Genomic DNA, 21,691 nt, shown 5'->3' with positions numbered 1-21,691 from the left:
TCACTGCAAAAGCACCGTTTATATGTTTTTAATTTGTAAATAGTTTTGCAAACTTTATTAACTTCCCCCAAACACTGCAATATTTGTGGAGGGTGTGAATATTTATGTAAGGCATCGCATACATTTGAAAACCCACGGGTTCAATTACATTTTGATTTAATTTTATTTTATATCTATAAAATAAATAAATAAATAAATTAATGCAAGGGAATCAAAGTGAGAACAGCGACAAAAAATTAGAAAAGTGTCCTGTGACATAGTTCAGCACAGCAACACTATCATCATGCCTAGCTCTATTAAGTATAAAATTGTCACTCATTAAATAAATGTGCTCATGCGGTCAGATGACACCTCACCTTGCTCATCTTACTCTTGCTGTCAGCGGTGAGGAAAGACATGTTATTAATCTCATTCATCACCACAAAGTTCTGCTCCTCGCGCTTGAAGTTCTGCAATGTTCAGAAACAACAGTAGGTAGTGTTTTCTCGTAGACTATTTGTAATGAACATGATTTTTAAAAAAAAGAAAAAAAAAAGAAAAAAAAAACCAAGATGTCTTCAAAGAAGGTGTATTTTAAACGTGGCTGCAGTTAGACTCACATGAGATTTTGACCAGAAGATGAAAACTTCTCCCACCATCCTGAACAGGTCTTCAGCATCAGGATCAGGGCAGGTTAGCCATCTTGCCCTTCAAAAAGACAAGATTAGCTTGGTTACAGCTTGGTGTCACTCAGTCACAGACAACACTGACACTATGCTCTGTTTCTAGAATAAGTGTACAGTATTTGGGTGAAAACTTTCTATAGGTATGTTTCGACCTAAATGTGATACACTAAATTAAATTGTCTAAATTAGCTAGCTTAGCTTCTAGCACTTCCAGTAAAAAATGTTTCCCTCAGCTTAATTGGCTACTTCCTGTGGTTTTGTTCATAATCATATACTACAATAATTTGGGATGTTACTGCCAGACACAAAATGGATGATAACCGCTGGAGTAAGGAACTAGATCAGGCAAAAAAATAAAATAAAATAATGGATGGGTAGGTAGTAGAGAGAAACACATTCTAATTGGTATTTTGAAAACATTGATGCTGAGGTAATCATCTAATAATAAACTGTTGCTGATTATGAAACTGTGACACTGTAACAACCCTAACCTGCAATTTAGCTATTTGTAAGGAGGCTCAAAGAGTATCTCAGCACCTGTTGTTGTCCACATAGCGGATGAGCAGTGGATAGAGGGCATACAGGTCCCTGCAGAGCACAGCAAACTCATCTCGGATTGTGCCTTCTTCACTGTCCACCTCTGTCTTGCCCTCCATACGTAACTGATCCTCCTCAGCTACTACCTTCCCTGAGCGTTTCTTCAGCTTCTCCATCGTGGGGATGAAGTGAGACTTGAGCATCTCTGGCTTGGCCCTGCTAACAATAGGCTGGGCAAAAACTGAGGGAAAAGAGAAAGAAAAACGGCAGAAGGATGAACACGTAACATCTGTGACCTTTATTCTATATAGGTTTTTGCAATGCAGCGTGGGTTAATGATACTCAGTAAACAGAACAAATATAAAGAATGTGGCACCATATCCCAGACAATTTTTACAATGAATAATATACATAGTATTAAAAAAAATTAATGAGACCGATCACAGAAATAAGATTCTGGAAATGTCATATTCTAGGAGTCATTCAATTTATATGCTACTTCTCAATAAGGAATAATACATTTTCAGATCATTTTCTTGTTTATATAAATCTAGAAAAATAATTTTACCTGTTTATAACACATACTGTACCTTGTGTGTGTGTTTATACATCCATATATATATATATATATATATATATATATATATATATATATATATATATATATATATATATATATATATATGATGACAAATCTGTGCTGCCAACACCATGTTAATTATTGTGTTGCTACTGGTTTCAGTAAACGAGGTCATGCCTTTTAAAAACTCCTTGGCCAAAAATGGGACAGCAGATGTAGTATAAATCTAGACTTCAATACCAGATCTTACCCAAATCTAGAGAAATTCCCTATAGAAAAAAGCTCAAATGTTTATAAGCTTATATGTAAATTCTACAAGAGGTCACTTACGTGATGTTAGTCATTCCAAGTTAACAAGAGACAGCTATATTGGAAATAAGGGTTAACCTGTGTGCCATACTAACCAGCCAATCTCTTCATCCAGGAGGCCTCATCGATGCCCAGGTTGTTGACCACGATCTTCATGATGCTGCCCAGCAGCTGGTTGAGATGTTCAGAAGTGACCTCAGTGCAGAGTTGTCCCTCCTGCTCAGGGAAGTTCTCAGGCCCTCTTTCCCACCAGCGCGGGAGGTAGTTACACAGCATGGGCAGCGTGATCTCGATCACGTGCGGCATCTCAGTGTAACGAGCTCCAGACTCTGCCAGGTCACTAATCTCTTTCATTAGCACTTCCAGCTCTGGGATGTCCAAGCACAACTCTTGCACCTGACTCGGGAGTCCCAGGACTAAAGGCGCAAGGAGTAGAAATCTTAGTACACAGATATAGAGAATATACGGTAGGTCCACTGTATAAACATTTTACTCCATATTCTTACATTTTTAGCTACAGTAAAGTGTAAAATTCAAGTCTATTGCCAAGATGGATTTTTTTTGTTTGTTTCATCAATTCTCAAAACCAGACAGGAATACATTTTCCAGATCATTAATTATTAACGTGCGCTTACGCTCAGGCATTTTGCAAACTTGTAATGAATGGATTTGAGTCAGGGTTAGCGTTTGTAACCCTTTTCTTACTAGTTCATTCATGTAAAAGTGCATGAAATCCAACTTAACATTAAATATTTTATACTAAACATATTTTAATGAAATCTAGTTACATATTTAACCCTCATATTATGTTGAAAAAAAAAAAAAAACAATTACACCTATTATGTTATGGGTCAAAATGACTTCCACAGTTTAAATACACACAAAAACAGCAAAGAACAGTAAACCTTTATTATGGCTTGTCAGAGAAGACAAAAAGAAGAAATATGAGAACATACAGTATGATTTATAAACTGCATTTAGTATTTTTTTAATGTATTTAACTGTATTAAACTCTTTTTAACCACTATTTATTAAACATTTTCTTTCTCATGAACTGTGAAACTTTCCTGTAAAAAATATTTTTTTTTACCGTAATGTAAAAAATGCTAAAGATTTTTTATTTACCTAAATAGGCTGTTTCAGAAGAAGATAATATATTTTACCTAAATAGGATGTTGTAAAACTTTGTAACCTTAGTTTTTTTAACCTTGGTGCTTTATAAGCATAGTTTCAGATCCCGTAGAGATGATTTCACTCTTTTTCCCTCAATATTACTCTGTACATGATGAGCACAAAGTAACTCTGTGTATGCTTTCTGCAGATGTATTTCCTGCACTGTACACATATGGTGCTGGTTTTATTCTGTTTCTGAAGGGGGCCAGACCTGGCATCATTTCAGTTTCTTACACCTGTATCCACTGAAACCATTTCTTGCAAATATGGAAATACGACTAAGCTCCCTTTCACCCTCACAGGGCAGTGAGAACAAGACGTAACAATATACATCAAAGAAATGTTTTTATTTTGGGTCTGTGCAACTACCTTTGAACATGGATGTGTAAGAGTCAAAATGAGCCATAACATCATCTTTGAATACAAACTATGTTCAGACTTTCCACAACACATCAGTGTGTCCACAATTTGCTTATAAGTTCACGACCCTAAATGGGGAAAAGTCAAAGAATTTCAAAGAGAAAAAGAGCGAATAAGTAGTATTTCAGATATCTCAAATGTGGAAATTGGTCAAACTGACCCATAACATAATAGGAGGTTTAAGGATAAAAGATATAAAATCTTGATTAAGTTCATCTTTAACTCTTTGATAAATATTTGTATGATTGTGATGTGAGAGCTATTATTTAAAGGATGACAAATGTGTGCTACCAACACAGTGTCAGTTATTGTGTTGTTACCGGTTTCACTAAAATTGAACAAAACTTCTTTTTCAAAACTGATATTAATGAAGAACAATGTAAACTTTTCTATGCAGCTAAATTTTCTCAAACACTGCTGTGTACTTAGGCTGGGTAGATTCCACGTTGACGGTCAACTTGTATGATCAAATACACTTAGTCAATGCATGTGTGTAGTCCAATACAACTGTAAATGATGTTGGCAGTATAGCACGATATGATCTAATGTCCACAACAACTGAACAATCTAGAGCTGTGTCTCCACACTAACCAATTTCCCTATTATTGTTAATGTTTGAATAGTAATAATAATCATTAAAAAAAAAAAAAAAAACTTCAAACCTAACATAAATTCGGTTTTGCACCTGGACCTAGGTTTGTAAACAAAAACCTAAATACTTTTTAATTTAAAGGTCATAATTGTAGATTTGTGATGCAATTCGTGGCAAAAAATAAAGAGAATCTAAGAGAAAAATGTGCGTGTTTAACATCTCCATGCCGCTGAGACAAAAATGTTTGCTGATTGATATAAGACAAGGGAATTGCTACTCACTGGCTCTCTCTCTTGGTGTTTTTGTTGTGTAGACCGAGTATGCATTGAACTCATTGAGGTGGGGCTCAAGATAGGCCACAGGCATGGCAGCAGCCAAATGAGCCAGACACTCACCAAGAGCAGGCCTTAGTCTAGAAAATACACATTTTCATCAATACTTAATACATCAATACTTAATACAGTATTACACACATCTTTCTCAATATACACAAACCTCATGCTACTTGCGTGATGAGTGAAGGTGTTAACTAAACCTTATTTCTATGACATTACAGTAAAACAAAGGTAGAATGGGATTTCACTCACTTTTCAGCATGAGGGGTCTTAACTGTACCCACTGAGTAGATGCTGCACATGAGACGATAGCAAGATATCTGCAAGTCATCCACTGGAAGAAAGACAGGTTAGTATGTCTTTTAATAAGGTTCGTTTTTCATGCTAATAAAACACAAATGCTTAGGATATCTCTGCAAATGTTTATGGATCATATGAGTGGACTTACAGATGACATCATCACCAAACTGGTGCTGGGCGATGTGGTCGAAGAGTGAAGTAAGCACTGGCAGTAGGGCAATGGTAGTGTAGTTAATATTTTGGGACACACCTTTAACCTTTGGAATGACAGAAAGATATATATATATATATATATATATATATATATATATATATATATATATATATATATATATATATATATATATATATATATATAGTGAGGGAGATAATCAGTGTTATGTATTTCAGCAAAGTGAAGATTTTGTTGCAATAACTTAACATACTATAGAAGAAGTCTGTTCTGGTATCTCACCTGGTTTTTGGTGGACACCTTGCCCAGTTTAAGATTCTCAACCATCTTCTCAATGTCATCAGCAGCGCTCTCAAAGAATGAACGGAGGCCTGCTTTTACGATCTCAGGTCCAGATTTCATCACAGTTCTGCAGGGAGAGGAAGTTAGTTCAGTGCTTCTTGTTTTGCATTTTGATGCTACACAACTTTCTATGCAACCCTAAAATAACCTAAAATAAACAGTTTTAGATGAAAACTGTAAAGCCCCCAATCTTCAACTGTCCAGTTTGGGTGAGTCTGTGCCCAGATTAGCCTCAGATTCCTGTTCTTGTCTGACTGGAGTGGAACTCAATGTGGTCTTCTGCTGTTGTAGCACATCGACCTCAATGTTCAATGTTTTGTGCATGCTGAGATGCTTTTCTGCTCACTACAGTTGTAAAGAGTAATTATAATAGAAATAATATATCCTTCTTTGCAGCTTGAACCAATCTGTCCATTTTCCTCTGAGCTCTCTTATCAACAAGGTGTTTCCACCAACAGAACTGTTGCTCATTCGATATTTTTTTGTTTGTTTTTTTGTACCATTCTATGTGAATGCTAGAGACTGTTGTGTGTGAAAATCCCAAGAGATCAGCAGTTTCTGAAATACTCAAACCAACTCATCTCGCACCATCGCACCAACTCATCTCAACTCATCAACAGCCATGCCACTGTTAAAATCACAGAGATCACAATTTCTCCCCATTCTGATGTTTGATGTGAACATTAACTGAAGCTCTTGACCTGTATCTGGATGTTTTTATCCACTGTGCTACAGCCACATGATTGGCTGATTGGATAAATGTGCAGGTGTACAGGTGTTCACTAAAGTGGACGGTGAGTGTACATAAATAGTTGTGAGGTTTTTTTCTCTTCTTTAAAAATAAAATAAAATAAAAGGCATGGCTTGGGTCGATGGGATATCCGTGATTAAGACATAAAAATATAAAATATAAAAACTCATCTCAACTTTACCTGGCATCCAGTGAATGAGACAGGATGTGTAAGCAGTTTACCACTGCTGAAGCATCAGTTCCTGTACACAACACATGCCATAAACAGAGGTCAGGTGCACATTAATAGATGTTAAGCATTGAAGTTTGTATCCAAGACTGTTATTTCAATGAACTCTAAACAATACTGCTAATTTCAAATCAGGATTAGTGTAATAATGAGTGCTTCAGGTCATTTTGAAGGAAATGTTAAATTGTTGATTAGTAGAAAACTTCTGCCAGTACGATATCCATGCCAAGTCACTAAGCATCCTTTGGTGTCAGAAAAGCACTATAATAATAACACGTTGTTGTTGTTGTTATTATTATTATTATTATTATTATTATTATTATTATTTAGTAGTAGTAGTAGTAGTAGTAGTACTATTATGAATGTATCAATATTTATTTTTTTTCAGACCGAAAAGGAATACATACCGATACTCATACTGAAATGAATAACTTAGCATTAAGCAATCAGGGACGTCACTGAACATTTAATTCACCATGAACAGTGCATACAGCGGTGCTTGAAAGTTTGTGAACGCTTTAGTATTTTCTGTATTTCTGCATAAATATGACCTAAATCCTAAGTCTTAAAAGTAGACAATGAGAACCAAATTAAACAAATGAGACAAAAATATGATATTTGGTACATTTATTTACTGAGGAAAATGATCCAATATTACATATCTGTGAGTGCTAAAAGTATGTAAACATTTGCTTTCAGTATCTGGTCTGACCCCCTTGTGCAGCAATAACAGCAACTAAACGTTTGGGGTAACTGTTGATCAGTCCTGCACATCCATTTGGAGGAGTTTTAGCCCGTTCCTCAGTACAGAACAACGTCAACTCTGGGATGTTGGTGGGTTTCCTCACATGAACTGCTCGCTTCAGGTCCTTCCACAATATTTCTATTGGATCAAGGTCAGGACTTTGACTTGGCCATTCCAAAACATTAGCTTTATTCTTCTTTAACCATTCTTTAGTAGAACGACTTGAGTGCTTAGGGTCATTGTCTTGCTGCATGGCCCACTTTCTCTTGAGATTCAGTTCATGACCAGATGTCCTGACATTTTACTTTAAAATTCGCTGCTATAATTCAGAAATCATAGCTCCGTCAGTGACGGCAAGTTTTTGCAGACAGATGCAGCAAACAGCCCCAAATCATGATACTTCCACCACCATGTTTCAAAGATGGGATAAGGTTTTTATGCTGGAATGAAGTTTTTTTTTCACCTTTCTCCAAAGATAATGCTTCTAATTTAAACTAAAAAGTTCTATTTTGGTCTCATTTCTCCACAAAACATTTTTCCATTAGCCTTCTGGCTTGTCCATCTGATCTTTAGCAAACTGCAGAGGGGCAGCAATGTTCTTTTTGTAGAGCCGTGACTTTCTCCTTGTAACCCTGCCATGCACACCACTGTTGTTCATTGTTGATCTTCTGATGGTGGACTCATGAACATTAATATTGTCAATATGCCAATGTGAGAGAGATCTTTAGTTGCTCAGAAGTTGCCCTGGGTTCTTTTGTGATCTCACAGATGATTACACGTCTTGCTCTTGGAGTGATCTTTGTTGGTCGACCTTTGTTGGAGGGTAACAATCGTCTTGAATTTCCTCCATTTGTACACAATCCGTCTGACTGTGGATTGGTTGAGTTCAAACTCTTCAGAGATGGTTTTGTAACCGTTTTCCAGCCTGATGAGCAACATCTCTCTCTTGCTGAGGTTTTTTGTTCATGCCATGATACACCTCCACAAACATGTGTTGTTAAGATCAGACTTTGATAGATCTCTGTTCTTTAAATTAAACAGGACGCTCACTCACACCTGGTCCTCATCCCATTGATTGAAAACACCTGACTTTAATTCCACCTTCGAATTAACCGCTAATCCTAGGAGGTTCACATCATTTTGCCATTCACAGATATGTAATATTGGATAAATAAATGACCATGTATAATATTTTTGTCTCATTTGTTTAATTGGGTTCCCATTGTCTACTTTTAGGACCTTTGTGTGAAAATCTGATGATGTTTTAGGTCGTATTTATGCAGTTATATAGAAAATTCTAATGGGTTCAGAAACTTTCACACAAATGCATGCCCATGAACATTCTTTATAACGTTAACTAGTTGATTTTAAATGTACATTATCTAGCTACATTATTAATCTCAGTTTGAAAAGGCCTGTTATGGAAAAGAGTGGATTTTGCTTCACTTTGGAAAAGTGCTTCTGTTAAGCTTTAAATAAAGTATGTTTTATTGTTTTTAGAATCCTTCAGATTAATAGTGACTGAATGTCAATAACAATACACTGAGTAAGAGCTGTTGTTTTCACTCACCTAGCGTTGTCTGTAGACATTTTTTTTTTCTCACCTAGCTAGCATTTTGTGGCTAGCAAAGAACTCATGATGAGTTTTATGTTTAATGTGTTTTACCAGGTTGCTTGTATTGTAGGAAGATGCTGTAGTTCCTCCTCTTGATATTTTCACAGAGCACAGTTTGCAGTCTGGTTTGCTTAGATTGCAAATCATTAATCATGAAATATGTTCAGATCATTTTCATTTCATATCTGCCATTAGTGTAACTTATGTCACAGATTATCACGTGGCATAAGAGCATTTTATAAAATAACCGAGTATAATATCTGACCAATACTAAATAGCAGTATTGGTATCGGTGATTAATTATTATTCTCAGTCTCACAGCGCAATCATGGATGATGGGAGAGAACTGGACAGCATTGTGCTCTTTAATTCTAAGATCATAATGGAATAAAACTTTGGTTTAAAGTAACTGCTCAACAATGACTACAGTCACAATGGTTGCAATGAAAAAGCACATGCTGAATACTGCAACAAAAACTGGAGCTGGTTGTCCATTGTTCATTGTGTACGATTCTAGTTATAAAAACTAAGTAATGTCATCTTCATTTTATCTTCAAGTCAGCATTGTGCTGCAAAGAGTTAAGCGAAGCACAGCAAATAACAGCAAGACCACAGCAACAATGAGAGTGTGTGGGAGAGGAGGTGTTTATAAGGGGCAGAAATGGCGATAGGTAAGGAGGAAAAGCAACATGGAAGCTCGTATGAATTAGGATAAAAGAGATGGCCAGTGGTTATCCCTTACGCAGGTTTCTTACCAAAGAGGGAAACTCTGTGCCTCACTAGAGCAGCCAACTTACAGAAGATACTGAGGTGTGAAGAAAGAGAAAGAAAGGGAGAGAAGGGAAAGAAAAGAGAGATAAAAGAAAAAAGGAAGAAGGGATGGAGGAGAAAAAAAAGAGGGTGAAGTTCGAGCCATGAAAACAGAGGGGAAGAAATTAACATGGTCCAGTAAAAGAATGAGGAGACAGAAAAAGAGAGGGCATTGGGACATGGAGTACCAGAGGCAGAAGAGAATACAAGGAGCAGATGCATCTTCATCATGTAATAGTTTTATAGTATAGTCATAGTCATTAACGATACTTATAATCCTAATTTTGCATCATACTGTGCAGTCTTGTGCACTTTTGTCGACAATATCTATCAGGCGGAGGTTTAGTTACCTGGCAATCATCTCTTTTTCCTTGTTGGAGGCATGACCACCGCTGCCCAGTACTTTAGCAGGAGTAGAAAGGAAGTAGAGGCAGTGGTTTTTAAAGTACTGGTTAACCAGTGGCAGCAGGATCTAAAGGTAGAAAAAATGTGACAGGAAACAACACTTTTATTGACCTGATCAAGGTGTAATGAGTTTTCCTATAAGGAAGACTGAAGTTGTCTGACCTTGGCAAAGAATTTGATCTCCTGCTCATGAGGGGATTTCTCGACTCTTCCACTACTCACAACAGCCTCTGGATTGACACACACACAATTTTTTTTTTTATTATTATTATTTTTTAAAGCTATCAAGCTGAGTTGAATATGTATTTTACATTTACATTTTATGGCATATGGCAGACTCCCTTATCCAGAGCGACTTACATTAATCTCTTTTATACAACTGAGCAGTTGAGGCCTTAGTCAATTCTCCCAGCAGTGGCAGCTTGGCAGTGCTGGGATTTGAGCTAATGACCTTCTGATCAATAGTCTTAACCAATGAGCTACCACCTCCACTAACCCCCCCATAAAAAAGAGTGTTTTCACATTGAGTGTTATCAGAGACTAACCCAGGTGTGCAATGAACTCTTGAGCAATCTCCATCCACTTCAGAAGCTTCTGGAGGAAGCCATAAGCGAAACGTTTCTCAATGGAGGAGATCTCCTGCTCCATGTCCTTCAAGCCCCTGCAGAAAATGTGTACAGAGAGATGAACAACACACTTAAGGACAAATCAAACCATTAAAAAAAAAAAAAAAGTTGAAAAATTGTACAACATTGACAATGGCTGTATGTTTAATACAGTACCTAGTGACAGCATAACCTTCAAACTGGAGGAATTTAAGGAGGTCTTGAGCTTTTTCCCTGTCACGGGCTTTCTCCTTGGCCGTCAGAGTGTCATAAGGAACAAGCAGAGGATGGGTACCACCACCTATAACAACACAGCGTTCGTTCAGAACATTTGTTTATTCACAGTAATGATAGTATACAGCAGAGCTGCAAATGAAATACTGGATAATTAGAATAGTTGTACATGAGATTTCTCATGATTCTCAGATTTTTCATTTGTCCTAGACCGGGGGTGTCCAATCTTATCCACAAAGAGCTTATATGGGTGCAGGTTTTCATTCCAATCAAGCAAGAGCCACACCTGATTCCACCTGTTTAATCAGTTGAGCTTGGCTTTCAATAGACTCAGGTGTGGCTTCTGTTTAGTTGGAATGAAAACCTGCACCCATACCGACCCTTTCTGGATAAGATTGGACACCCCTGATCTAGACCTCACCTTTGGCTTGAAGCTCCATCTTCTTCTTCCTGCCCCAGGTATTGTGGTAATTTTCAGCCAGTTGCTCTGCCATAGACTAGAGATGGAAATACAGAGAACGTTCTTTGTGCAACTGCAAGCCAAGAACACAGGTATCAGTATATAATGGTTTTATCCTATTGCATACCTGCAGCTCTCTGGACAAAGCCATGGTGGTTAAATCCACAGGCTGGGGCGAGTATCCCTGACTAGGATCATAAGTTGCCTACAGGAATGCACAAATACACCAAGTTTAGACCTTTTAGCACTGTTTTGCTTTCTTACAATCTGTTTTATCAGAGAATTACCTGAGCAGTTTGAGAGATCTTCCTAGTGGCGGCCTTTTCAACCTTCTCACCCTCATCTCGAGCTTTCTCTAAAGTCCACTCCCAGGCCAGCATGGCTTTAATGGATTCTTTGATGGGCCAGCGGTAGATCTCCTTATCCTGATGAGCATAGATCGATAGTGTGCTCGTGACACAAACATTTTTTTTTTTAAATTAAATCAATGAATCGTCAAAATCAAGCCTGCTAACACTATATTAGATGAAGTTTTAATCATGAAGAATCAGATTATGCGTTCCATACAAAATATATGACTTTGTATGAATATAACACACAATGTATGCATTAAGACCTTTTCAGAAAATGTTTTATAAGGCCGGAGCATAGGATGGGTCTTCCCAATCTCATCCAGTGTCTCTCCATAGGTCCAGTTATTCTGGATCTGAACACAGAAAACATTTTGGGGTGTTTCATAATGCAGTGGTTTTTTTTAATAATTTAAATATTTTCGGTGAAATTTGTGGACTAACCTTTTCAAACGCCCACCTATCGTGAGTATTCTCTGCAAATTTGTTGATGAAGGCATCTAGTTTTTCTGGGATGATGGTACTATGAGGAAGTAAGCGAAGGCTTGTTTACTTGAAACGAATATATAATAGACTTCTAATAGGAATTATAGAGGCAGTCAATAAACAGTCTGTAAAAACATAATTTATGTAACATGTAGAAGAAAAGAATAAACAAACAAAAAAACATGAAATTACCTGAAAACCAAAAAAAACATTTGACAAAATGTAAGTTGCTTTTTCAATATCTATACATATATCAATAGCTTTAGCAAGACTTTCTCCAAGACAATCTTTTCCTGAAACCTTTATTGTTTAGTATGTTGTTTTCAATTTGTTTTATAAAGACACTTAGTTTAAACGGGACAGCACAATAGTGTTGCCACCTCACAGATCAAGGGTCCATGGTGTGATCCTAAGCTCTCTTTACAGTCTGTGTGGAGTTCCACGTGATATGTGCTTGGGTTTCCTCCCAGCTCTCTGGTTTCCTCCTACCTTCAAATAAAAACATGCCGGTAGGTGGACAGTGTATGCTAAATTGCCCCTAGGTGTGAATGAGTGTGTGAATGTGTTTGCAAGGTCCCCCGCGATGGACTGGTGTACTATTCCTTGTGTGTTTATGTCTCGCATACAGTGTTCTTGGGATACGCTCCAGCTTCACCTTGACTCTAACGAGGATAAAGCGGTTACTGAAGATGAATGAATGAATGAATGAATTAATGATTTTGAACATTTATTGAGTTTCACACCTGCCCTCAGACATTCATTATAAGTGAGTTTCACATCAGCAGGTGTTTTCTGAGGACTGCAGTTGCAGATGCTGCAGATGTGGTAAACAGGGATTCGGGCAAATATGCAGGAGTACTCCTTGTAGATGGCTGAATAGTAGTAACGATGGATTTTTTTATTCTGGAACATTTTATACTGTTTGTTTTAATATAACCAAGACACACTGCCATCATAATACTCACTTGGTAGTCTCCACCGGTCTGGGATCGAAGTTGCCCTCAGCATCAACTGTGGCTTTTTTCTCCGTGGCAGAATAGCTGGCATCTACATAGTCAGGAGGGATGGCACCAGCAATGGCACAAATGCATGGCATGGCAATCTTGAACAACTCCGCATCAAATTTCTGTCAAAACAATCAATATGCATGTCTTAGCAGTTGTGCATCCCTGTATTCCTTTTCTCAAACCTAAGTTTTATGCATGTGTGTCTCACCTTGTGTGCTAGAGACTCAAAGATTCCCCAGAAAAGTTTACGTGAGAGATGCAACTCCTCCTCTGATGTGGTACCAAAATTGGCCCAGCCATTTGGTAGGCAGTAGTACTTCCAGCAGCGCTCATAGTGATTAGTCAGCAGCTGAGAGATGAGAAATAAAGAGTCACCTCGTATATAAGCATTAGAGTAAGGAAGCGCAAATGTGTGAAAATGAGCAATGAATGAGTGCCCATACTTTCAGAGGCATCTTGGCATATTCGTTGAGGATTGGCACATCGAATACAAGTCTCCGCAACAGATGCTGCAGCATTGATGGGTGCAGGTACCTGAAAACAAACAAGGACGCCAAGAGTGTAAAACAGATGCTATCATGCTAACATGTAATATATCAAACTGTGGACATGGCTAAGGTGTGTGAAAAGGTTAACCATTATATTACGCTGTATTGTTCAAAAATCAAAAGATGTCCTATTGGCTGCTGAGTATAGAATATGAATAGAAGCCTAACTGACTTGACCAAAGACATGAGGCAGTCCTCGATGACATCACGCTGGGCTTTGGTGAGTGCGCGGCCGCGGGACAGTCGGTAGATGGTGTGCAGCATGGAGTCAATCATGATGGCACGGTGGTCAGTACCCGCAAACAGTGGAGCACACTTGGTCAGAAGTGGTAGCACAGCTGAACACAGATAACGGTTGAGTGCCAACGCCATCTCGGTGGTACTGAATGCCACCTAAAGTCCAAACAAACATAAACCAATAAAGAAACATGTTCAGATATCATCACTCTATGACCTAAACCATTAGAGTTACGTTTTGTCAACCACTGTTAAAGTTATTAGAAGTGTTCTGTACAGTATCAGGCAACTGAATTATGAATAATATCACTTGACTCTAACTGCAATTCTAATAAAGAACTAGGAAAGGTGTTTTAAAACTACTTTTTTCCATGGTATAACTGGATTGAGTTTTGTGGGTCGAAAGTTAAGGAATTAACATTTCTGATGGCTCCAATGAATTGTGTTACGTTTTTTTTATTTTTTTTTTCCCATAAAACAAATATGTGCTTATGTACTGCAAACATATGGTGTCTTTTTAATATTTAAGAAATTATTTCATTATTTTTTTCTACACTGGAAAGGTTAAGGTTAATACTGTATGTAGTCTAGATTACTGTTTCTCAATTCTGGTGCCACAGTTTTTGGGAGCAGAAAATACATAAAAATCTGTAGGTTGGTGGTACTCCAGGACCAGGATTGGGAAACACCGGTCTAGACAAAACATATACATATACACTTTACTTGACATTCTGTGGAACTGTTTTTGATAAAACCCAGCTAACAAAGATGTACAGTATCTAAGCATAACTAGGACAGTCATTGCTGTTAATGTACTTGTGCCTCTCTGTTATGTTATGAAATAAACAACAGCTCACTGTGTCCAGAGAAGCTGCGGCTCTCATGTCCGGGAGGAAGCCGACTTCCAGCACATGCAGCAGAAAGTCTTGATTATCAATGCCATACACTCTGTCTAGGAACAACACCATGGAGGCCTTGTGGTCTGGTACAAAACTGGCAGACATCTTGGGTTCAACAATCTGTTCATCTATGGAAAGGATAACACTTACAGAAGGAAAACCAACAAGGCGACAAATGTCCAAAAATTTTTTAAAAGCAACATAAAGGAAGACATTTTAAATGACGGACTCATATATTCAACATTCTTATCCCATGCATTGTCAGCATACCTTTTCCATAGGTTGGGATCTGCACCGGAAGACTGATGACTCCCACCAGGTCTTCTATAGGAACCAAAGACCTCAAGATAGCTCTGATTCTCAGAGCCTCACCCTTGCCAGCCTGGATCAACTGTGGACAAAAGGACAGACCAATATTTATACATCTGTCCCTAAATAAAATCTTAAATTGTTCCAATTGTTTTCAGTTGTCTACAGAATTCAATATGAATTGAGCAAAATGTAAACATTATATTTCACTTACATGCATCTCAGGGGCACAGCGACCCAGCAAGTCAATTAGCGCCGAGTAGAATGACATAATGGCATTCCCAAGATGCAACCTGTTCTCCTCCTGTTGCTCCTCTGCACCAAACCTGAACCAATCACAGTATTTAATTCAATTTGAAATTGCTCTAATTCATAAGAAAGTCAATAGGCATTGTGCAATGAATGCATAAAAAAAAAATAATTAAACAGTACATGAAGCGTCTGTCTTTCTTCGGGGTTGGTCCGTCCCTGGCTGGATCCTCCGAGATCTTAATGGCTTCCTCCATAGCAGCCAGCAGCCCAGCTCCTCCCTCTCCTCTCAGGGCAGGGCCAAAGCACTCAGGACGACGGATGAGCAGGCGCACAACCACATTAGCGTTCTCCTCCACACTCTCACCTGCAAAAAAAAATTTTCAAAGCTCAGTGTTATCCTCAGGAAAACCTTTAAGCGCTCATACAGAATCTAGAATTTGATTCACCAGTTGAAATGAAATCACTAACCATTAACAAACACAGCAAAGCGGAGGAAGTCCAGATAGCGCTCTCCGCCGCCGGGGTTCCAGCCGATGTCCGGGTAACCTTTAGACAACAGCATTGGGCACATCTGCAGGCCACATCCAGCCAGATATGTCACCACCTAATAGAGAAGATAAAAACTGTGAGCATTTCAGTAGTACACTTTTTCATCTGTGCAATTTCATTACTACATGCAAAGTTATCTTACCATCTCCAGGTCTTGCTCCTGCAATGCTAAAGCCAGCTCATTGTTGTCAATACAGGAAGCTGCAGCTACATCCAGGGGTGTAGATCCACGCATTCCTGAACAAATATCCATCTTTCAGACATGGATCCCACATCATATATAATACATAACATGTTTAAAATACATTTTATAGACAGCTTTACCCAAGCCAATGCCACTGTTCTGAAGCAGGTATGAAAGGTGGTCGAACATGGAGCGTTGGTTCTGACGACTGATACGGCAGAAATAACACAGGAAGCGGCAACAGTTCGTCACCATTTGGGGGAATCTAATTTCCTTTTAGAAAGAGTCATACGTGGGTTAAAAACTATTCTACTGTAAGTCAAAATACATCGAGGAAAGCAAATTTAATAAATCATCTTAATATTGTTCCATTGAGTCACCTTTGAGTCTCCTCCACCTCCGAGCACGTTGACCATGACCTCCATAACGGTCTCGTGCATCCCAAGAGCCCTCATTAAGTTGGGGTGCTGGTAGAACAACTTATTGTTCATGATGTTACTGTGAGACAAAATATACTGTAAGCATGGACATTATCAACTTCAGTTCTGAGAACAAACATGAGCAGTTGAAGAAAGTATCTCAAGAGTACTGTGAGAATTATGAAATGTCATGGTTTAGACAGTGTGTTATTTCGTAGTGCGAACCCGATGCTCTGAATCATGAGTCTCTCCTCTTCAGGACCCATCTGAACAATGAGAAGTGAGCGGATCTGGCCTAGACACTCTAGAAGGTCCATGGTGTCCTGCACGGACACAGCGTTGATGGCGTAGGCTTTGGGCACAGCTCGAATCAACTCGCCCAGAGAGTCATACTGCCGGTGCAGCAAGCTGAACATCATTCGCACTAGCTCTGGGTTTTGGATGAATGACTCCTGAGCCCAATGGATCATTGTGTGAGAGATCAGCTCCTGCAAGGTGCCTGAAAAAGAAGGAAATATTTAATACAAATATTTAAATATTATCCCTGCTGCATCACCTACTGACTGAGCCCATAATCACGGTCTCTTAAAATCTTTAATTTTTTTTTGTTTTCTTCTATATTCATCGTGATCATATCTCTCTATCTGTATCTCACTAGAAATCTAACCCTTTCATGCATAAACTAGTTGTAAGCATTAAAATTACATGACATCTGCATGTTGACGTTCATGAAATTTCACTTATATGAAACAGTACATGGATTGTCCATGTGTAGGATTTCCACGAGTAAACAAAAAACAATTAACATTCATAAAACAATTTGAACACAATATAGATCAAAATCTAGAAAAATGTAAATAAATGAAAATACTAACAGAATTTGATGGCTGCAACACATCTCAAAAAAGTTGGGACAGGGGCAACACAAAATGGTACACTTCATCAGTTTAAACATTTGATATGTTTTCTATGTTCTATCGTGAACAACATACGGGTTTATGTGATTTGCAAATCACTGCATTCTGTTTTTATTTGCATTTTACACAGCATGCCAACTTTTTTGGAATTGGGGAATTGAATACAAATATTCTTGACATGTCCAATAAAAAAAGTTTTTAGTAATCTACTTTTTTTTTTCTTTTATTTTCTTATTTTACTTTAGTAAACATTAGTAAAGATATTAGAGAAGCACAACACATTTGTTACTCACTGGGTTTAGGCTCTTCATTGGGTTCAGGCTCTTTTTCTTCTTCTTCCGGCTGCTTACGCAATTTTTTAACTCTTTCCACCAACTTGAGCAATCTTCCTTTAAGCGACATGTCCACCTCTTCCTCTTCCTCCTCTTCTTCCAGGTGTATACCTGAAATTGAAAATTAGTCATTTGAAAAATAATGTTTTCTGTCACTTTCTTAAAGATGCAGTGCATATCATTTTTTGTTGAAAAATTAAATCACACACACAAAAAAATAAACAGTCAGGGGAGAACAATATAGTTTAAAGTATAACAATTCACAGAAATTTATAGCCAGTGCTGCTGGGTTCGAGTTTGTGTATGATTCTGAATAGACAGTTCAGTCAAGATATGCCCAAAAAGTCCTGGACTAACTGGACACTGAGGACAGTCTAGGATGAGCAGCAAGTTTAGACTCACCACAATGATTCAGGATGTCACTGTGGAAATTCTGGAGAGGTTCTCGTACTTCCTCAGGTACTGGACACTCATCATCTTCAGGACTGTGCTTGAAGTTAGTCAGCATGATAACCTAAAAAAAAAACAAAAAAAATATCTCAAACACATACTTACACACAAATGAAGTGTGTGTGTGTGTGTGTTATGTGTGTGTTTACATGGTCTTGAAGAGGACAGAGAACAATGAGATGAGTGGGTACCTGCTCTTGCGGAGGAGACCGGAACTCTCGGGTCCTTCGGGCTGTCTCAGCAGCGCTCATGGTGAACGCTCTCATGAGCTGATTGTAGCGATAACGTTGGTTGGTCTGGATTTGCTGCACAAATGTATCGGAGAAAGCAACAATGGCTTCTACACGGTGCCTCAGCTCACAGTCACAGAAATACTGCAGCAGGGTGCACATCTGGGAGAGAGACAGAGAAAGAGAGAGGGAGAGAGACAGAGAGAGAGAGGGAGAGAGAGAGAGAGAGAGAGAGAGAGAGAGAGAGAGAGAGAGAGAGAGAGAGAGAAAAGCAAAAAAAAATACAATAAGTGCTAAGAGAATGTGATGTTCCTAGGAAAAATATATTACCTAGAAATGACAAGTGAATCGTACTAAAGTGGCAACCTAAAAGTGCGTAAATAGTTAGTAGTAGCAGTAGCAATAATAGTAATAATAGTAGTAATAATAGTAATAATAGTAGTAGTACTAGCAATTAGTAGTATAGTAGTAGTAGAGCTCACCTGCAGTTTGACTGACTCGGGAAGTTTCATTTGCAGCAGTCCTTCCTCAGGCACCTCCTCCTCTTCCTCATGTCCCTCTTCTCCTTCCTCTGCCTCTTTCTCCTCCTCTGCTTTTTCTCCACCCACTTTTTGTCCTGCCTGCTGCTCCTCCTCTGCCTTCTCTAGCTCCTCTCCCTCCTCCCCTTCCTCCTTCTTGAGGGCTTTGAGCTCCTCGTCCTCTTCCTCTTCTCCTACTCCTTCGTCCAGCAGCTCCGCCTCTCCCTCAGCGGCCTCCTCTTTCTCTTTGGTTTCCTCTCCTTGCTCTTTAGACACAGCTTTCTCCGCTTCCCCCTCTCCTTCCTCCTCTGAAGCTTTCTCTTCTGCTGAGCTGAAAACACTGGGGTCAATCATCTTAAGGATGTGCTTGACGTCGTCGTCGTTGAAGATGCCCATGATGAGGAGAGTGCTGATGAGTTTAAGGATGGGCACAAAGTGGAACTCGACACTTCCCCCTACTGGATCACGCATAGCCTGACTGCCATCCATTACAGCCTCAGTGAGCATGCACAGAGACTTGGTCTTTAGCTCCTATAGGATATCATATAACAGTACAATCATTTAGGTTTCAAATAAAATATTTAAATACAAACATTACAACTTTATGATTCCTGATACAGTAACACCACCTGATTCAGTGGCACTTTCTCATACATTGGAACTGTCTGACACATTAACACACCCAGATGCGCCAGAACTGGTTAATGCCACATAGCATACCTGCAGAGGGAAGGTAGGGCTCAGAGTATACAGGTCTGGATCGGTGCCCACAAAGTTAATAGCTGAGAAGTGGAGTTTGGGCCTGAGGCAGGTGGTCAGACCCACACCAGGCAGATCATGGGCTTTTTCAGCATCTGGGTAAAGAGTGATACTGAGCGTCTCCTTCGTCATGGGCACTATAAACTCACGGTTAGTGCCCAGACGGTTGCGCTTGGCCGACTCTAGATGGATGCTGATGAGCAGGTCGTAGTAGCCGATACGCAGCGGCCCAGGCAGGTATGTGTTCTCGATGGCGTAGAAAAGCTGCGACTCATCCACGTGGCTGCACAGAGCGTGGGCCACACGATTGTTGCCCAGAGCACACACAGCACAATACAGCATCAGAGTGTGGTGGTGGAACTTCAACAGGTCTTGGTGTTCGGACAATTCCAAGATGTCAATACATCTGAACAGTAAAGAAGAACATACAGATTACATGGTCAACACTACAAAACACTACTATTCAGTACATGACTGTCTTCCAGTCCTGACCATCATGTAATAGTAATACTCAACAACTGTGTTCAATTCAGAAGACATTTGTACTCATACAACACACATCAGTTCAAGTACAGGACATCTGTCATCACACTCCAACTTTAGGCATTAAAGAAGTCTAACTGCATGGTGACAGGGCAGAGTCACAGCCAATCAGGACAGAACATGACACAACATAATATAATACAATAAGAAGAAGATGAAAGAAGAGAGGTAAAGCAATATTTCCCCCCTTGATGAACAAGTAAAAAGCCAGTGATTGTCAACTGATTTATCCTCAGTCTGGAATTTGTATTGTTACCCAGTTGTGTTTTAGTTTAACAGATATTTATATCTGGATAGTCACTAACTAGTTGAGTTTACTGTGAATTATTACACTTCAGACCTACTTTTATCACAACCACTATGTGTATTTTATCCATTTTTGTCTATTAGCAAATTTTACCCTAATTTCTCCATCTGGGCATTAATAAAGTATTATCTTATCTTAAATGGACATGACAGTTTTGTTCTCTGTTACCAGGCTAGCTTACTACCAGCTTTAAACCAGAGATTATATTTTAGCTACCTAGCTAATGCTGGGTGCCTAGTTCATTCTGTAAGCTATGTGCTGTTTATAATTTCACAGAATGAGCAGTTACTATTAAGATATACTGCTGACCGTATTTATGACGCAGATTCTCACAGAATGTGCATTGACGTGGTACTTACAGCCATAAGACTAATCTGTATGATGGAGGAGGACAACCCAAGTTATGAAATATTGTTCTATGAACTACGTGACAGGACAAATCATATTTTGACACACTTTAATGAATCTAAATCTGACCTGTTCTCCTCAGGGATGTGCAGTGCCATCAAGGTGAGTGGCTCAGTGCATTCTACCATCCAGCCGTGCCTCTCACTCACTTTACCCACTTCGGGTTTCAAGAAGTGGTTTGGGACTCGACTCCATATAACCGGTGTGAGCATCTCCACATCCAGACGAGGAGGACACTGAGGCACTGGGTTCATCCTTTCACTGCGAAACATGGCCGCTGAGAGAGGCATAATATTCTAACGGAAAGAGAGAAGAAGATTTAAGAAAAGAGACAAGATAATTGTCTTTGAATTAAATAACAAAATAAATACATTATGTCTTTTAAGTTTTTCAGACCCTCTGGTTATTTTAAAATGGCTAGCTCAACCAAGCCATGGAAACCAACGTGTGTAATCATGATTATGTGTTCAACGGGTTCATCGGTTCAATGTGCATTATATAATGGATGGGTAAAGATATAATAAAGAGAACAGTAACTGAGAATTATATTAAAAGCAGTGCTAGAGAGACAGAGAGAGGGAGAGAATGAGGACGAGATCTAACCTTTAGCTTTCCCAGCTCAAACTGTAGCATGTTCTGGCTGAAGGGCTGAACAAACACAGCAGGGAAAAGCTTGGTGTTGGGCTCCACCTAGGAGAAAACACACAT

At 38.8% G+C, this 21,691-nt stretch overlaps 1 protein-coding gene across 12 annotated transcripts in view; it reads right to left on the bottom strand.

The window, feature by feature from the left end:
• LOC108264731 (ryanodine receptor 1) overlaps window positions 1-21,691 on the bottom strand; it is a 96,062-nt gene that overhangs the window by 34,621 nt on the left and 39,750 nt on the right. For all 12 annotated transcript variants that reach the window (XM_047154685.2, XM_017466546.3, XM_053677842.1 and 9 more), the window contains 39 exons: window positions 21,587-21,673; window positions 21,053-21,279; window positions 19,687-20,131; window positions 18,931-19,497; window positions 18,410-18,610; window positions 18,171-18,282; window positions 17,730-17,879; window positions 16,745-17,018; window positions 16,481-16,598; window positions 16,241-16,373; window positions 16,059-16,153; window positions 15,836-15,971; window positions 15,548-15,731; window positions 15,330-15,441; window positions 15,077-15,197; window positions 14,765-14,934; window positions 13,843-14,063; window positions 13,566-13,656; window positions 13,331-13,471; window positions 13,081-13,241; window positions 12,074-12,152; window positions 11,896-11,985; window positions 11,567-11,704; window positions 11,407-11,484; window positions 11,241-11,316; window positions 10,763-10,886; window positions 10,526-10,641; window positions 10,143-10,210; window positions 9,926-10,047; window positions 9,521-9,570; window positions 6,358-6,418; window positions 5,366-5,492; window positions 5,060-5,168; window positions 4,864-4,945; window positions 4,558-4,688; window positions 2,187-2,507; window positions 1,203-1,443; window positions 600-687; window positions 357-449 (listed from right to left, as the gene is read on the bottom strand). In XM_047154685.2, coding sequence (XP_047010641.2) covers window positions 357-449; window positions 600-687; window positions 1,203-1,443; window positions 2,187-2,507; window positions 4,558-4,688; window positions 4,864-4,945; window positions 5,060-5,168; window positions 5,366-5,492; window positions 6,358-6,418; window positions 9,521-9,570; window positions 9,926-10,047; window positions 10,143-10,210; window positions 10,526-10,641; window positions 10,763-10,886; window positions 11,241-11,316; window positions 11,407-11,484; window positions 11,567-11,704; window positions 11,896-11,985; window positions 12,074-12,152; window positions 13,081-13,241; window positions 13,331-13,471; window positions 13,566-13,656; window positions 13,843-14,063; window positions 14,765-14,934; window positions 15,077-15,197; window positions 15,330-15,441; window positions 15,548-15,731; window positions 15,836-15,971; window positions 16,059-16,153; window positions 16,241-16,373; window positions 16,481-16,598; window positions 16,745-17,018; window positions 17,730-17,879; window positions 18,171-18,282; window positions 18,410-18,610; window positions 18,931-19,497; window positions 19,687-20,131; window positions 21,053-21,279; window positions 21,587-21,673 — 5,940 coding nt within the window. The remainder of the gene's footprint in view (window positions 1-356; window positions 450-599; window positions 688-1,202; window positions 1,444-2,186; window positions 2,508-4,557; window positions 4,689-4,863; window positions 4,946-5,059; window positions 5,169-5,365; window positions 5,493-6,357; window positions 6,419-9,520; window positions 9,571-9,925; window positions 10,048-10,142; window positions 10,211-10,525; window positions 10,642-10,762; window positions 10,887-11,240; window positions 11,317-11,406; window positions 11,485-11,566; window positions 11,705-11,895; window positions 11,986-12,073; window positions 12,153-13,080; window positions 13,242-13,330; window positions 13,472-13,565; window positions 13,657-13,842; window positions 14,064-14,764; window positions 14,935-15,076; window positions 15,198-15,329; window positions 15,442-15,547; window positions 15,732-15,835; window positions 15,972-16,058; window positions 16,154-16,240; window positions 16,374-16,480; window positions 16,599-16,744; window positions 17,019-17,729; window positions 17,880-18,170; window positions 18,283-18,409; window positions 18,611-18,930; window positions 19,498-19,686; window positions 20,132-21,052; window positions 21,280-21,586; window positions 21,674-21,691) is intronic.

The sequence above is a fragment of the Ictalurus punctatus genome, chromosome 4, assembly GCF_001660625.3.
Source record: "Ictalurus punctatus breed USDA103 chromosome 4, Coco_2.0, whole genome shotgun sequence".
Classification (NCBI taxonomy): Eukaryota; Metazoa; Chordata; class Actinopteri; order Siluriformes; family Ictaluridae; genus Ictalurus; species Ictalurus punctatus.
This window is presented reverse-complemented; position numbering and strand designations above follow the sequence as displayed.